Source organism: Littorina saxatilis, unplaced genomic scaffold (assembly GCF_037325665.1).
Source record: "Littorina saxatilis isolate snail1 unplaced genomic scaffold, US_GU_Lsax_2.0 scaffold_532, whole genome shotgun sequence".
Lineage (NCBI taxonomy): Eukaryota > Metazoa > Mollusca > Gastropoda > Littorinimorpha > Littorinidae > Littorina > Littorina saxatilis.
The window spans coordinates 2204-18325 of record NW_027127058.1 but is presented as its reverse complement, the minus strand read 5'-3'; the positions used below and the strand labels follow the sequence as shown (position 1 = coordinate 18325).

The window sequence follows — 16122 nt, the reverse complement described above, 5'->3', positions numbered from 1 at the left end:
TGTTTTATGTCCTGTGTGGATATGGTTGCTTTTTGTGCTCAGTTTTATGTGTGTTTTGTTACATTTTTATGTGTGTTTTAAGAGTTTCTGTAATCAACAAGGTTTGTGAAGATGAAGAGGAGTAGAAGCTCGTGTGGGAGGTTTAATATGACGATCATCATAGCTGCTTCTTGATATTGACATAAAAAGGTTCAATCACTGTAGAACTTGACATGAACAGCTATATATCTCTGACCGCAATTTGTGCACTTGTCCCCTGGGCAGTCGTAACTACTGGGTAACCAGCATACCAGTGAATGACTTTCATGCCGGTCTTTGAAATTACAGTCTAGTCTATCACGCCCCACAAAAGAGCCATATTTGCATCCACATTTGGCGGGGTGGAGGATGTTTAATGCATGTCATTTGCTTGATGCCAGTGGCAAAGTTCTGTGAATTCCCGGGATGATCATAAGCTCTTTGCATTAGGGGCGTTAAGCCTAACGTCGTTAGGAAGACAGTACCGCAGTGAGCGAGGCTGGTACTACATATTGTTCATACGAAATGACAAACACAGGTTACAAGCGATAACGCGCAAAAGTACTGGTTTATTATTTTACATCTGACACTAAGGTATCAGTAATGCATATATAGTTACAGTACTACGTAATGAGATACTACGTATTGCGGTAAAAAACTTATGGACAGAAAGAAAAAGAGAAAAGAAAACAAGTTATTAGACATGGCAAAAGTATCAAATGCATTAACAAGACACGAGAAGTAAATACAAGAAAAATAAACAATCACAAGACAGGCGAAGACAAACAGACAAGAAAGTTACAAATACCAAACACTCGTTGGTTAGTCCTTCAACAACAATAAAAAGTTACGTTCTGTACGTTCAACAACAATAAAGAATTACGTTCCGTACGTTCAACAATACCATAAGCACTAAGAATACTCAAGAAACTTAGCATACATACGTTTAAAACCAAAATGGCTACTTTCAGAAAAATACAAAACGTTGACTCATCAGGCCAGGAATACAAAGCAAACTGTCAGTGTCATACCAAAAAGTCTCCTAACGACAATGTTCCTGCGTTAATCAAAGTCACAAACAAGATATTTACTCATCCACTTTCCCTCAATAACGTTACAAGAAATAAGCCCGTTTACAAAACGATCACCACAGACCGCAAGCTTCTTTTACCTAAATTCTTTTAACGTAAGGCTGAAAAAGTCGGAGAAAACGTTTCACTTCGAACTTCGTTAACCACAGAAAACACAAGTTATCATTATAAACATTAGCGACTTTCTAGCGTCTACAAATCATTGCTGTACGTTCACAACACTAGAACAGTTGAACACACAATAAAGAAACACTACAACAAGTCAGACTTTCAACTCACGTTATACATAAACAACTCACAAAGTAATTACAAAATGGCGACCAAAACACAACACAAACAAGTAACAACAAAATTACCTTATGCGCTGTGTGGGTTGACCAGCAGTACCAAAAACGTGTTGCCTCACAAACGAAGGGCACAAAACGATTCACACTTGAGAAACAACTGTCTCCAAGAACATTACGTTGACGTTAAAACATAAGAAACACTCCGTTAGTTCACTTGATCACCTTCATACGTTTACATCAAAAACCAAACGCTTCCTAAAACCCTCAGATCGACTGACGAGACAGGAGTCAAGCAGCGGTATTTATGGAAACAAAAACCTAACATGGAATAGTTATTCAAAAGTCAAAGGTCACCGGATTGACCAACCAACAACATTCCTAAGACAGAATCGGGTGAAACTACTATTTTACAACCAATCAGTAACCGATCACGCACTCCGTGCATGCTCAAAACTTAAAACGGTATATTTAACAGAAAGAAGACCAAGGAACTAGCTGACATCACAAAGCTAAAAACACGTGAGTCACACGTATTCTAAAACTTGCAACGCAGATTCGCAGGGCTCACCTCAAAATCAAAACACGGAAAAGAGCACGTGAATCTCACGGTGTTCTAAGACTAAACGACGCAGTTTGTGACGCTCCGACCAAAACCAGGTCACAACAACTGAACAAGGAGCACGTGAATCTCACGTAAAAATATTAACGCTCCACAAAACGGGTCACAACAAGGTGCCACAATAAAAACACGGTTTACTTCTTTTTACATCGTGCAATGGCTTGAGCAAACGTAATTACAACAAAAGTAGGTGACTGCATGCCACATCGGCATGCACACTCCCACCGGAAATTATATTAATATAATTTACTTCAAAAACCTTTGTACAAACATATTCCTTATATCAAAAGAATAACGACGCAGATTTAGACATTTCAAATTTAGAACTCAAAATCATTGTGTTACAAAACATTTACACAACAATATTACGGTTCAATCACTTTCAGTGTTTCAACACATCTCGTTTCAACTAAATGCCACTGGTCATTTACTCGACGGCATAAAGAAAACGCACCACTTAAAACATAAATGTCCGTTACATCATCTGGTATAAAAACAAACTGCAACAATCTACAACTGTCAAATTGGAAAAACACTCCAAAGTTCAATGTTCTTTCAGTTCGCTTACACAGCTTTGTCTTCGTGATTTTCACGATCAACTAACACGGTCATTTTGTGAATAGGTCGCTCTAATATGCGACTATCACCAGTGGGACGGCCGTGATTGTCTAGAGCCTTTGTTCCAACATGCACTTTCACTCGTCTGACCAGTCCATCAGATCCAGGCATCACCTCGATTACACGAGCCATGCACCACTCTGATCTGCACAAGTTCTGGTCATGCAAGACAACAACATCTCCCACCTGTACGTTTGCCTGGGGACGTTGCCAGACACGACGTTTCTGCAAAAGTGAAAGGTACTGGCTCTTCCATAGCAGCCAGAATTCGTCTGCCATCCGCTGGACACAGCGCCAACGTTTCCTGGCGTACAGGTCTGGATCTTCAAACACACCAGGGGGCGGAAGGATGGCACCTGACTTCATGGTGAGGACGTGGTTGGGGGTCAAAGGGCGTGGTCCATCTGCCGATTCCAGTGACTCGACAGACAGTGGTCGACTGTTCACGATGGCCATCACCTCGTATAGGAACGTACGAAGTGATGAAGTAGTGAGACGCTGGCCTGATCTTCTGAGAAGACCATTCAGGATGCTGCGTATCGTTCGGATCTGACGCTCCCAAACGCCACCCATGTGACTAGCTGCAGGGGGGTTGAACTTGAACTCACATTTGCTTTCCAGCATCTTTGATGTCAGTCGTTCAGAGTCCATCTCCTTCCATGCCAGTTTGAACTCATTGCATGCACCTACAAAGTTCGTTCCTTTGTCACACCAAATGCGTGATATGTTTCCTCGCATGGAGACAACAATGCGTAGGGCGTTGATGAAGGAATCACTTGACATGTCATCCAGGGTTTCAATGTGGATTGCCCTAGAGGCAAAACACGTCACGATCAGTCCGTACCTTTTCACCTCCCTACGTCCATCTTTGACGTGAAATGGGCCGAAACAGTCAATGCCACAGTACGTGAACGGTGGGGATGGGTCAATACGCTCTGGAGGGAGGTCGGCCATCTTCTGTCCAGCTGGCCCTGAGCGATGCCATCGGCAGTGAACACAGCGGCGCACCAACGAAGAGACGACGTGACGAATACCAATGATCCAGAAACCGCTGGCTCGTACTTGGTTGATCGTGAACATTCTCCCTTGGTGGGCTATCGCGGCATGACAATCCTGAACCACCAGCAAAGAGAAGTGACTGTCTCGAGGTAGTAGTATGGGAAACTTGTCAGCTGAAGAGGATGATGAATTTTGAGAGCGACCATATACTCTCAGTATACCATCAGTGTCTTTGTGAGCGTTGAGTGCCTGAAGTTGGTTGCGTAAAGAAGGCGTTGGGCGTTCAAAATGTTCTTTCTGAAGACATACGATGAACTTCTTCTCAGTGACTTCAAGCACTTCAAGGGGAGACGACTGGTGCCCCTTAATGGCATTGCACTTGCGTACCAAAACAGCCATGGCTCTTATCAGAGATGTCTTGGAGGAGAATCGTTGGGCGATCTGCTCAAACGACTGAACAGACACTTCTTTAGAGGTAGTAGCCTTGCACACTTTCACCTCAACATCGTCATCTGGGATCTCGAAAAAGTCATCTGATTCCGGAAGGGACTGGCTCAAGAACGCGGGACCATGGAACCACTCTGATGTCATGAGGTCACTCACAGACAATCCCCGTGATGCATAATCAGCTGGGTTCTCCTTTGTAGAAACATGATTCCACTGACTGGCCTGTGAGAACTGACGTATTTGTTGGACTCTATTTGCGACAAAGACGTGAAAACGCTTGGACTCGTTCTTCAAATAAGCGAGTACAATCATAGAGTCAGTCCAAAAGAAATGTTCAATGCTCTCAAAGTCCAGTTCTTCTTGAAGAAATCTTGCCATCTTGACGGAAAGTACTGCTGCCGTTAGCTCCAGACGAGGGACAGTGACGTGTCGAAGCGGAGCCACGCGTGCTTTGGCGACTACAAGCGTACTGTGAATGTTGCCTAGATGATTCTCAAAGCGAAGGTACGAACACTGGCCGTATCCTGCTGTAGACGCGTCTGAGAAGTGATGTAGCTCTACATTCTTCACAGTGCCAAAGTCTGTGGGCAAGTAGTTCCTGGGTACCTTGACGCAACCCAGTCGGGATAGATCCTTCAGCCACTCTTCCCAACGTTCTTGAAGCGATGGTGGCAGCGGATCGTCCCAGCCGAGCTCCTGGCGACATAGTTCCTGGAGGATCAATTTTCCAGTCAGCAAAAAGGGGGCCAGAAAACCAAGGGGGTCGTAGACTGATGCAATTGTAGAGAGAACTCCTCTTCTGTTCGAGGGACCCAGTCTGGGGTTGTCAGTGAAACCCAGCGTGTCATCATCAGTGCACCAGTGAAGGCCAAGAGTCCGCTCAATTTCTGGTGTGCTACAAGGGACTGCGAGTTCTGTGGCCTTGGTTGACGTAACTTCAGAGTCGGGGAAGTACTCTAAAAGTTCCTTTGAGTTGGAGACTATCTTGTGCAGCCTCAATTGTCCGTGTTCACAAATTTCTCTAGCCTTCATGAGCACATCTGCTGCTTCTTCAACAGAGTCTTTGGCTTGAAGTCCATCATCGACATAAAAGTCACGCTGCAGAAAGGCTGATGCCTTGGCGCTGATTGTGGCGTTGTCCTTTGCCACCTGCTTGAGGCCGAAGTTTGCGCAGCCTGGAGACGATGTAGCTCCGAAGATGTGCACCTTCATGCGGTAGTCAAGCGGCTGGCCACTCGTATCACCGTCCTTCCACCAAAGGAAGCGCAGAAAGTCTCGATGGGGCTCGGAGACGTGAAACTGGTGGTACATTTTTTCCACGTCACAGGAAAATGCTATGGGACCCTTGCGGAAACGACAGAGAACGCCGGAAAGGGAGCTGATTAGGTCTGGGCCTTGTAGGAGAAGATCGTTCAAGGACGTGCCTAGGTGACGTGCACTACAGTCAAAAACCACACGAATCTTTCCTGGCTTCTTGTCGTTGTACACGCCGTGATGTGGGATGTACCAGCGATTTGGGACCTCGACTTCGTTCTTGGGAATCAGTTCAGCGTCACCTCGCTCCAAAATCACGTTCATGAACTTGATATAGTCTTCACGGTACCCAGGCTTCTTCTCAAACTGGCGTTTCAGTCCCATGAGACGCTTGACTGCGGCACCTCTGTTGTCAGGAAGAGACGGTTGTTCTGGCCGAAAAGGCAGAGGCATCTCGTAGTGACCAGCTTCGTTGACCTTCACGTTCTCCTTCACGATCTTCATGAACTTCAAATCATCTTGAGACATGGATCCTGTGTCACTATCAGCAAAGTCTCTCTCCATAACGTGTAGTAGGTCAGTACACGATACCTCATCCACCTGTATTTTGTAGACGTGAGCTGCACTTTCTTCTTGTCTTGATCCTGGCTTAACGACTACGTGCATGGACGAGCCTACACCATCAAAGGCGACGGAATGCGGTGACTTGCCGACGATGCTCCAACCTAACTTAGTCTCTACTGCAAATGGCAGTCCTTGGACAACGTTTAGGGGCATGAGGGCTTCAGCGCAGTCATAGCCGATGAGGAGGCCTGCTTCGCAATCAGGGTACAAGGGGGGCAGTTTTGGGGACAGGTGTTGAAGATGTGGGTAAACTTTGACAGTCTCTGAGGTGGGGATTTGCGTGGGGTCAACGGACAGGTAAGGTCGTGAGATGGCAGAAGGGAGCCTGACAAACTCACTGGAGGTAGGAGAGCGGACACGCAATCCAGAGTACTTCCTGCCGGAGACCATAGCATTGTCCTCAGTCAGTGTGGAGACCCTGAGTGTAGTCGGCTGCGATTTGGCTTTAACTTCTTCAGCCACTGACTGCACTACAAAAGTGGCGTTGGACATAGTGTCCAGTAGTGCGTACGTCAGCACTTCTACGTTGGGGTTAGAGTCACTGGAAACGAGAACGGGAACGATCATAGACGTGAAACCGATGCTGTTTTCCTCGCTGGCCTTAAGAGCAGACACCGTAGGGGTCGACGATGACAGTGGCTCTTGAACGTCAGCAGCAGAGGTACGGTAATTGTTCTTGTGTTCACTCGCCCCTTTGGTTTCACTCATACTGTTCTGATACTTGAAATTGTCATCATGAAGACAAGTGGGATGAGCCTTCTTGCACTTCTTGCACGTCTGTCTCTGCATACATTGACGGCTCTGGTGATCCTTACTTCTGAGACATCCGTAGCAGATACGGTTCTTGAACAGAAAATCTCGTATCTCAACCAGAGGCTTCTCTATGAGTTCCTTACATGTCCCAGCGTCATGGTCCGGAAGTTGACAGTGCAGACATGCGGAGACATCCTCTGTCAGGGTTGACAGGTTCGTTGTGAACTTTCTTGGTGTCCCCGATGCACTTGTCAAGCCGAAAACAGGGTCGTTAGAAATGTCTGCTTCGAGGGTAACGAACGACACGAGTTCATGGAACAGAGGATACCTCTTCTTTTCAACCTTGGTTCGAGCAACTGTTCTAGACCATCTGTGACTCATCCAGTCTGGGAGCTTTCCGACGATCTTCCGTAGGTACTGGGCATCATCCAGGATGCTCAGTCCACCAACTTCCTGGGCAGCAACGGAACATTGCTGCAAGAAATCGGCCAGACTTCTGAGTCCCTTGGGATCCTTGCTTTTGACTGGGGTCCATTCGTCCAGCTTGGTCCGGAAAGCTTGCGAAACGACGTATGAGTTGCCGAACCGATTTTCCAGCACTTCCATGGCTCTCTCGTAGGCATCACCTTCTCTCAGCAGAAAGAAGCCGGTCACGGCCTCCTTTGCTTGACCTCCGATGTACCGTTGCAGATACAATAACTTCTCACTGCTGGTTATGTTTTGTCTCTCGATGAGGAACGAAAACGACGACCTCCAAATTGGATATTGGAGAGGGTCACCAACAAAAATGCACGGCTCCTGCATCGGCAAACGGTTGATCATCAGAGCGTCTGATAGGGTTTTGGCGAGAGAGTCCATAGGAGTGTCCTGCTTGGCAGGAGTAGCAAGTGGACGTTGGTAGTACGCAGACGGGGGGTAGGAGGCAAATGGACGATCTGCATGACATTCCTTGTCAAAGTTCATGTACGCAGGGGGCCTTGCGTTTTCGTTTCCCCAGATAACTTTGGGGGTGGTCTGATGTGGGTCCAGGAATGTGGGCACGAAAGGCTCTGGTTTGGGATGTAGGTGGGTATCATAGGGGAAACAGGGTGGGGCAACTTGGAAACGTCTGTGGTCCATGCGTTGGTGACGTTCTTCTGGGAAGTAGGTGTGTCGTTCTTGCGTCTCATCACCTTCCCTTGTCTCTGGTAGGTGATAGGACCAACCTGTGTGGTCGAGATCAGGCGGGCGAGAGCCTGTGACGCTTGTCGTTGAGTGTCCAACGTTGTGCAGAGGCGGCTGACCAGTGTACGCACCAAGAGGGTGCTGCAGTGTGGTCAGCAGCGCTGTAGGCCGCATGGAGGATGTAGTTGCAGCCGTCGTGTAGTTGGGTGTGAAGGGCTCCTGACGGACGAAAGGAGCGCTCGTTCCGACGTGATGGGGGGCGTTGGTGAAGGGCTCCTGATGGACGAAAGGAGCGCTCGTTCCGACATGATGGGGGGCGTTGACATCCTCTCTACGTTGAGGTCCGTACGCCTCATATGTGGCGTTGTTGGTAGTAGCGGCGCTTGTAGAGGCGTTGACTCCAACGACGAGGTCCACGACAGGTAACGCGTGCTGTCGTGGCTCAGTCGTTGTGGTTCCTGCGATGAAGTTGGTGACAGCAGCGTTGACAGTAGAGAAGTCACGGGTGCTGGCGGCGTTGCAGACAGGAACAGACGTGACGTCCAAGGCTGGCTGGTGTGTCCCTTGATCAGCAATGACGGCAGCTTGGCAGACAGGAACAGACGCGGCGTCCAAGGCTGGCTGGTGTGTCCCTTGGTCAGCAATGACGGCAGCACCTGTCCCTATTCCTATCGCTGTTTGTTCATTGTTTAGAGGAGGGGCTACAAGACTATACAAGGGAACGAAAGGACGAGGGTGGAACCTAGTGTTCAACAAATCAACTGACGGTAGATCAGGGAGATCCTGCTGAACGGATTCACCTTGTTCCAATACTTGTAACATAGCTTGTTGTTCTCTTAAGCTAATTTTCAATTCGGTGGACTGAATTTGTCTCAAAGCCTTTTTCTGTTTAATATCTTCAAGAGCTGCTTCAGCTGCGTCTTCGGCCTGTCTAGCTGCTATTCTCTCGGCTTCCTTAGCCTGCCTAGCTGCATCTTCAGCCTGCCTAGCTGCTGTTCTCTCAGCTTCCTTAGCCTGCCTAGCTGCTTCTTCGGCCTGCCTAGCTGCGTCTTCGGCCTGTCTAGCTGCTGTTCTCTCAGCTTCCTTAGCCTGCCTAGCTGCTTCTTCGGCCTGCCTAGCTGCGTCTTCAATCTGCCTAGCTGCATTTCTCTCAGCTTCCTCAGTCTGCCTAGCTGCTGTTCTCTCAGCATATTGTTGTTGTAAGAGATCCAGTTCACTAAACTGAGCTTCCTTTATTGCGTCACCTTCCACTTTTATGGCCAGGGATGCAGCCTCTAGTTTAAGAGCCAATTTAGTGTCTTCAGAGCTAACACTTTTAGAGCGGAGAGACTCGGCGCGAGAAGCTACTTGGCTACCTGATCTCCTGATACCTGACTTGTGGCTAGCTGACTTGTGGATGGCTGACGTAATGCTAGCTGCTTTATGGCTGGCAGTCTTAACACTGGCTGACTTGTGGGTGGATGACCCAACGCTAGGTGTAACACTGCTATGCCTGGAAGTAGGCTTCTTAGTCACCTGCACGCTAGTCGATTGTCTGTCAAGAGCTCGATCAATGTCAAACATAATGTTCTGAACTGTTCTCTGAACATCATCCCAACTTTCCTGAATGGTTTCACCGCTACCAATACTACGAAGACCTTTCTCTATGTCACCAAGATCCTTGTACATGCTCAAAACAATTTGTTTTTGACTGGTTAACGACTCTTGATTAGGAGTTTCTTGGTTAAGCTCTGTTACTACCTCACCGATTGCTCGTTCCAAGAATGTTCGTTGTCTTGCAAAGTTTCTAGTTTTGATCTCAATCTGGTACTCTCTACCTTTTTCAGTAGGCTTAATGTCACGCCTAGGCCTTTGAGAATGTTCATCTTCATCGCCGTTAACGTCATAACCTGAAGCTTCCAATGGTTTATCTGCTGGAATCTTCTCCATTACAATGTTCGCTTATTCAAAAGCACTAAAAACCTACATAAGGTTTATCTGTTTAAAAAGTAAAATGAATCGATCTGAGGGTCGTTTGGGATAATACACAAAAGTCACAAAAAATGCGCCGGATACGGAGTAGGAAGATCTCTAACCGACAAGTTGATCTGTGTCAAACTATGGTTCACTAACACAGTGACAGGTAACAATAAAGTCTTTTGCTGGTTATCAACAGCTACGTTTACGTTCATTGAGCGTCAATAACAAAAGTTCTTTACTGGGCGTCAGCAGCTAAGTTTGTTTACTTTAGCTAATGTTCTTTCACTGGGCGTCAGCAGCTAAGTTTTTTACTGGGCGACAGCAACTAAAGTTTTTTACTTTAGCTAAAGTTCTTTCACTGGGCGTCAGCAGCTAAGTTTTTTACTGGGCGACAGCAACTAAAGTTTTTTACTGGGCGACAGCAAGCTAAGTTTTTTACTTCAGCTAAAGTTCTTTCACTGGGCATCAGCAGCTAAGTTTTTTACTTTAGCTAACGTTCTTTCACTGGGCGTCAGCAGCTAAGTTTTTTTTTGCTGGGCGACAGCAACTAAAGTTTTTTACTGTGCGCGCCTTCGTGAGCGAGGCTGGTACTACATATTGTTCATACGAAATGACAAACACAGGTTACAAGCGATAACGCGCAAAAGTACTGGTTTATTATTTTACATCTGACACTAAGGTATCAGTAATGCATATATAGTTACAGTACTACGTAATGAGATACTACGTATTGCGGTAAAAAACTTATGGACAGAAAGAAAAAGAGAAAAGAAAACAAGTTATTAGACATGGCAAAAGTATCAAATGCATTAACAAGACACGAGAAGTAAATACAAGAAAAATAAACAATCACAAGACAGGCGAAGACAAAACAGACAAGAAAGTTACAAATACCAAACACTCGTTGGTTAGTCCTTCAACAACAATAAAAAGTTACGTTCTGTACGTTCAACAACAATAAAGAATTACGTTCCGTACGTTCAACAATACCATAAGCACTAAGAATACTCAAGAAACTTAGCATACATACGTTTAAAACCAAAATGGCTACTTTCAGAAAAATACAAAACGTTGACTCATCAGGCCAGGAATACAAAGCAAACTGTCAGTGTCATACCAAAAAGTCTCCTAACGACAATGTTCCTGCGTTAATCAAAGTCACAAACAAGATATTTACTCATCCACTTTCCCTCAATAACGTTACAAGAAATAAGCCCGTTTACAAAACGATCACCACAGACCGCAAGCTTCTTTTACCTAAATTCTTTTAACGTAAGGCTGAAAAAGTCGGAGAAAACGTTTCACTTCGAACTTCGTTAACCACAGAAAACACAAGTTATCATTATAAACATTAGCGACTTTCTAGCGTCTACAAATCATTGCTGTACGTTCACAACACTAGAACAGTTGAACACACAATAAAGAAACACTACAACAAGGCAGACTTTCAACTCACGTTATACATAAACAACTCACAAAGTAATTACAAAATGGCGACCAAAACACAACACAAACAAGTAACAACAAAATTACCTTATGCGCTGTGTGGGTTGACCAGCAGTACCAAAAACGTGTTGCCTCACAAACGAAGGGCACAAAACGATTCACACTTGAGAAACAACTGTCTCCAAGAACATTACGTTGACGTTAAAACATAAGAAACACTCCGTTAGTTCACTTGATCACCTTCATACGTTTACATCAAAAACCAAACGCTTCCTAAAACCCTCAGATCGACTGACGAGACAGGAGTCAAGCAGCGGTATTTATGGAAACAAAAACCTAACATGGAATAGTTATTCAAAAGTCAAAGGTCACCGGATTGACCAACCAACAACATTCCTAAGACAGAATCGGGTGAAACTACTATTTTACAACCAATCAGTAACCGATCACGCACTCCGTGCATGCTCAAAACTTAAAACGGTATATTTAACAGAAAGAAGACCAAGGAACTAGCTGACATCACAAAGCTAAAAACACGTGAGTCACACGTATTCTAAAACTTGCAACGCAGATTCGCAGGGCTCACCTCAAAATCAAAACACGGAAAAGAGCACGTGAATCTCACGGTGTTCTAAGACTAAACGACGCAGTTTGTGACGCTCCGACCAAAACCAGGTCACAACAACTGAACAAGGAGCACGTGAATCTCACGTAAAAATATTAACGCTCCACAAAACGGGTCACAACAAGGTGCCACAATAAAAACACGGTTTACTTCTTTTTACATCGTGCAATGGCTTGAGCAAACGTAATTACAACAAAAGTAGGTGACTGCATGCCACATCGGCATGCACAGTAGTCAAGGATTGCGTAATTTTCGCATCCGGGTCAGAGCGAACGACCTTCCAGCTGTGAGACCGTTACCACAGACAGTAAAACTAGGCAGGTTAACGGTCTGCATGTTGTAAGCTTATTTGACAGCGATCCTCTCCCCATCAGCTCTATATTGCGCAATGCCAGATGTGGCTTACGGTTGCGGTAACGTTTACCACGAGCGACTTAAAGTCCGTACTTACCCTCTATGTACCCTCTAATCCTCTCTTTCTCCCAATCCCCCGTTTTTCCCTCGAGCGTTCTGGATACAGAGGGTGAGAGACAGAGGGCCTTCTATAGAGCACGTGCGCAGAGGTCATATTAGATGAGGATTTGGATGAATGATTCATTCCTATTCTTTTTTCTGTTCTTTTTCCTGAGGGTGAACTGTTCTAAACAGAATAGAAACTGTGTGTTTGGACACAAACAAAAGTTGTACGACTGAAGTTTCTGGTCAGGATTAGTTAACTAGAATTTACTTTGCGCCAGCTCTTGACGAGGCGTTGTAGAGACGTTTAAAAAAAACCACCTACCAACCAATCTCGACTAAGCATTTGCAGTTTTCCACCTTAAAGACTCATTTGTTGTTGTTGTTGATCCCCCTCCTCTCTCTCTCTCTCTCTCTCTCTCTCTCTCTCTCTCTCTCTCTCTCTCTCTCTCTCTCTCTCTCTCTCCAGCAACCAATCGCCACGCCGTATTAATTTGTGGCTTGTTTTTTTGCAACTGTGTGGAGTGTAGAGGAGAAGCTGGCTTGGTCCAATTATATCTGTGTGATAGTCATTTGTGCTTTGTTTCGGAATCTGTGTCTTGAAGGTGTGTAGCGTAGGGTAGATGATGGTTCGTGAAGTGTCTCTGTGTGCCGAGTAGAAGCCCAAAAGGGCCCTTTCATGATAACACTCACGTAAGGTGTGATCTGGAAAAGAAATACTGCTGAGTTCTCTGATAAATTGTGAGTGTGGTAGTCTACTACAAACTCCATTGATTGATTTGTATCCTCAATTTCAGTTAGAATTGGATTGTTGTTGATTTTATTGTTGTATTTTGTTACACTTTTTGTCTCTTTTCACGGTTTTCTTTTATTTACAGTTATTCTCTATTTTTGCTACCCGTGGTACCTGTTCTGCAAAAGTGTTCTTGTGTGTTGGAAGTACACTGAGTTGGTTTTTTTAAACTCTGTGGCGGTTTTCATCACAGACAATTTAAGTGCCTTGGTAGACACTGACATTTGCTTTTCCTTTTTCTTGTCCGGTTTTACTGTGACAAAAGGAAAATACTTTTCTCTGATCTGACCTACATCGTGACCTAATTATGCCGTTGGGTGATTCTACATCTGGCCTTCGTATGGGACACCTTAACGTTTGTCATTTGTTTAACAAAGTTCCAGATGTGTGCTTAATGTTAAACCGACCAAACAAGCCAATTCATTTGTTTGGACTTAGCGAAACTCGCCTTGACTCCAGGATCGACGACACCTCTATTGACATTACTGACTATACCATTTTGAGACGCGACAGCAACCAGTCTAATCATACTGGACTTGTGCTTTACGTCCATGACAGTATTGTGAAAATCACAAGAAGGAGAACTGATTTAGAGTCAGAGAATGTGGAGTGCATCTGGACGGAGATAAAACACTCTAAATCTCCTTCTGTGTTAGTGGGGTATATATATAAAAATCCAGCCTCTTCACTTGCATGGATTGACGATTTTGTGCGCATGATGGACAACGTTAATAACTGTAATTCTAACATTCTCCTCTTAGGTGATTTTAATTATGATTTAAATAAACCGCAACATGCATGGTCTTCTACTACATCACTGTTTGGTCTTCAGCAAGTAATCAAAGATCCAACAAGAGTAACCAGTACTAGTGCAACGTTAATTGATCATATTTACACAAACAATGTGTGTAATGTTTCGAAAGTGTTTGTATCCAATGAAAGTATAAGTGACCATAGCCCTATTTTTTGCACTTGGTCTTTTAAATTATCAAAACGTCCGCCTAAGGGCCATACAACAATTGAGTACAGATCCTTTAAAAATTTCAATGAGACGGATTTTTTGCGAGACATTGCTTCTGTGCCCTTTCATCTTATTTGCAATCATAATTGTCCAAATAGTGCCTTTTCTGCTTTGTATGAGGCATTTTTGCCAATTATTGATAAGCATGCACCGTTGCGCAAAAAGAGGGTTAAGCACCCCACACTTCCCCCGTGGTTAAATGAAGACATTATAAACGCTATGGCTCTTCGCGATTTCTATAAAGAGAACAAATTAAAAGCTGATTACAAGAAACAAAGAAATAAGGTCTTAGACCTCGTGCGCCGGGCCAAAAGGCAATTATTTTAATAAACTTGTTTCTGAGAAGAAAGATACTGCTTCCTTATGGAGAGCAATAAACGAAGTAACTGCAAAATCAAAAACCCGACAACATTCAACTTCGGTTGGTATTTCACCCAGTGCCTTGAATGATTATTTTTTATCTCTTCCTAGTAAGCTTCTGGAGTCTACCTATAGGGAAAATGACAAAAGCGAGTATGAATGGCCACAATTTCTTCAATTATTTTGCCAGGCCAATATGAAAGAAGTTGAACCTTTTAACATCCCATTCATTGCAGTCCACGAAGTCGGGCGACTAATAACTGACTTGAGTAATAAAAAGTCAATGGGACCCGATAACATACCCGCTTCCTTACTCAAGTTAGCGTTACCCTTTCTTGTTGAGCCAATTACGTATGCGTACAACTTATGTATTGACCGAAATGTGTTTCCAGACATATTTAAAACCGCAAAAGTAATTCCACTTCCCAAAACAAAAGACTTAACCGACATAAACAATTTTAGGCCAATTTCGCTATTGTCTGTTCTATCAAAACCATTAGAAAAACATGTACAAAAGTGCTTGCTTCTGCACATGGAAAGCCGTGGTCTTTTCGCTCCATCTCAATCAGGATTTCGCCCTAAACATTCGTGTCACACAGCTCTCGTTAAACTATGCGATACATGGCTCTCTGCCATTAACCATTCGGAAACAGTCGGCGCCGTCTTCCTTGATTTTAAGAAAGCGTTTGATATTGTTGATCACACAATTCTGTTAAAGAAATTATCTTGTTATTTAGGCGACGCATCCTACTTACCTTTTTTTCGTTCTTATTTAGCGAACAGAACGCAGTTTGTCTCCCTTAATGGTAACCGTTCTTCGATAGGACGGCTAATGCACGGCGTCCCACAAGGATCAGTTTTGGGCCCACTTTTATTTTGCATTTACATTAACGATCTACCACTCTATATATCAGACAAGACGGTTATTAATGACCTTTTTGCAGACGACTCGTCTCTTTACACGTCCGGTAAAAGTTTACAATCTATTGAAACCTCTCTTCAAACGAGTTTGAACAACATATTTGATTGGTGTAAACAAAACTCAATGATTATACACCCAGGCAAAACTAAATGCATGGTGATCACAACACGACAGAAACACCAACTCGCTCCTCTGAATCTTCATCTCAGTTTAAATGAGTCACCCATTGAGCAAGTAACCAGCCATCGTGTTCTCGCGGTCATAATAGACGCTGAATTAAAGTGGCAGTCCCACCTCAACCGGGTTACCAAAACATTATCCAAATCTCTATTCCTTCTCTCAAAATTAAAGTATTACGCAGATACCGCACCACTCAAGTCGTTTTATTTTGATCATATTTTACCTCATCTGAATTATGCATCTATACACTTTGGGATGGTTGTAGCGATGTTCACTTAAAAAAAAGTAAATTCTCTTCACCGTCGCGCAGCTAAACTTATCATGCCGGGTCCGCAAACATCAACAGATCAAAAGCTTAGCGGCCTTCATTTTTTATCACTTAAAGATCAGTTATTATTTAATAAGGCGCTTTTAATGTTTAAAGTTCAAATAAACGAGACCCCACAGTACATGCGATCATTATTTCAGAAAGCAACAGACAGATAT

General features: G+C 44.3%; 1 protein-coding gene across 1 annotated transcript; it reads right to left on the bottom strand.

Annotated features, from left to right (window-relative positions):
- Positions 1-567: 567 nt before the first annotated feature.
- Positions 568-8904, bottom strand: LOC138955532 (uncharacterized). The gene is made up of 2 exons (XM_070327118.1): positions 879-8904; positions 568-846 (listed from the first exon to the last, which is right to left on the bottom strand). The coding sequence occupies exon 1, from the start codon at positions 8694-8696 to the stop codon at positions 2580-2582; it is 6117 nt and encodes a 2038-aa protein (XP_070183219.1). The 5' UTR covers positions 8697-8904; the 3' UTR covers positions 568-846; positions 879-2579.
- Positions 8905-16122: the final 7218 nt, after the last annotated feature.

What these genes read in the sequence shown, in the direction of transcription:
- LOC138955532 (XM_070327118.1), bottom strand. Translation starts at nt 8,696, where the DNA reads ATGTTACAAGTATTGGAACAAGGTGAATCCGTTCAGCAGGATCTCCCT.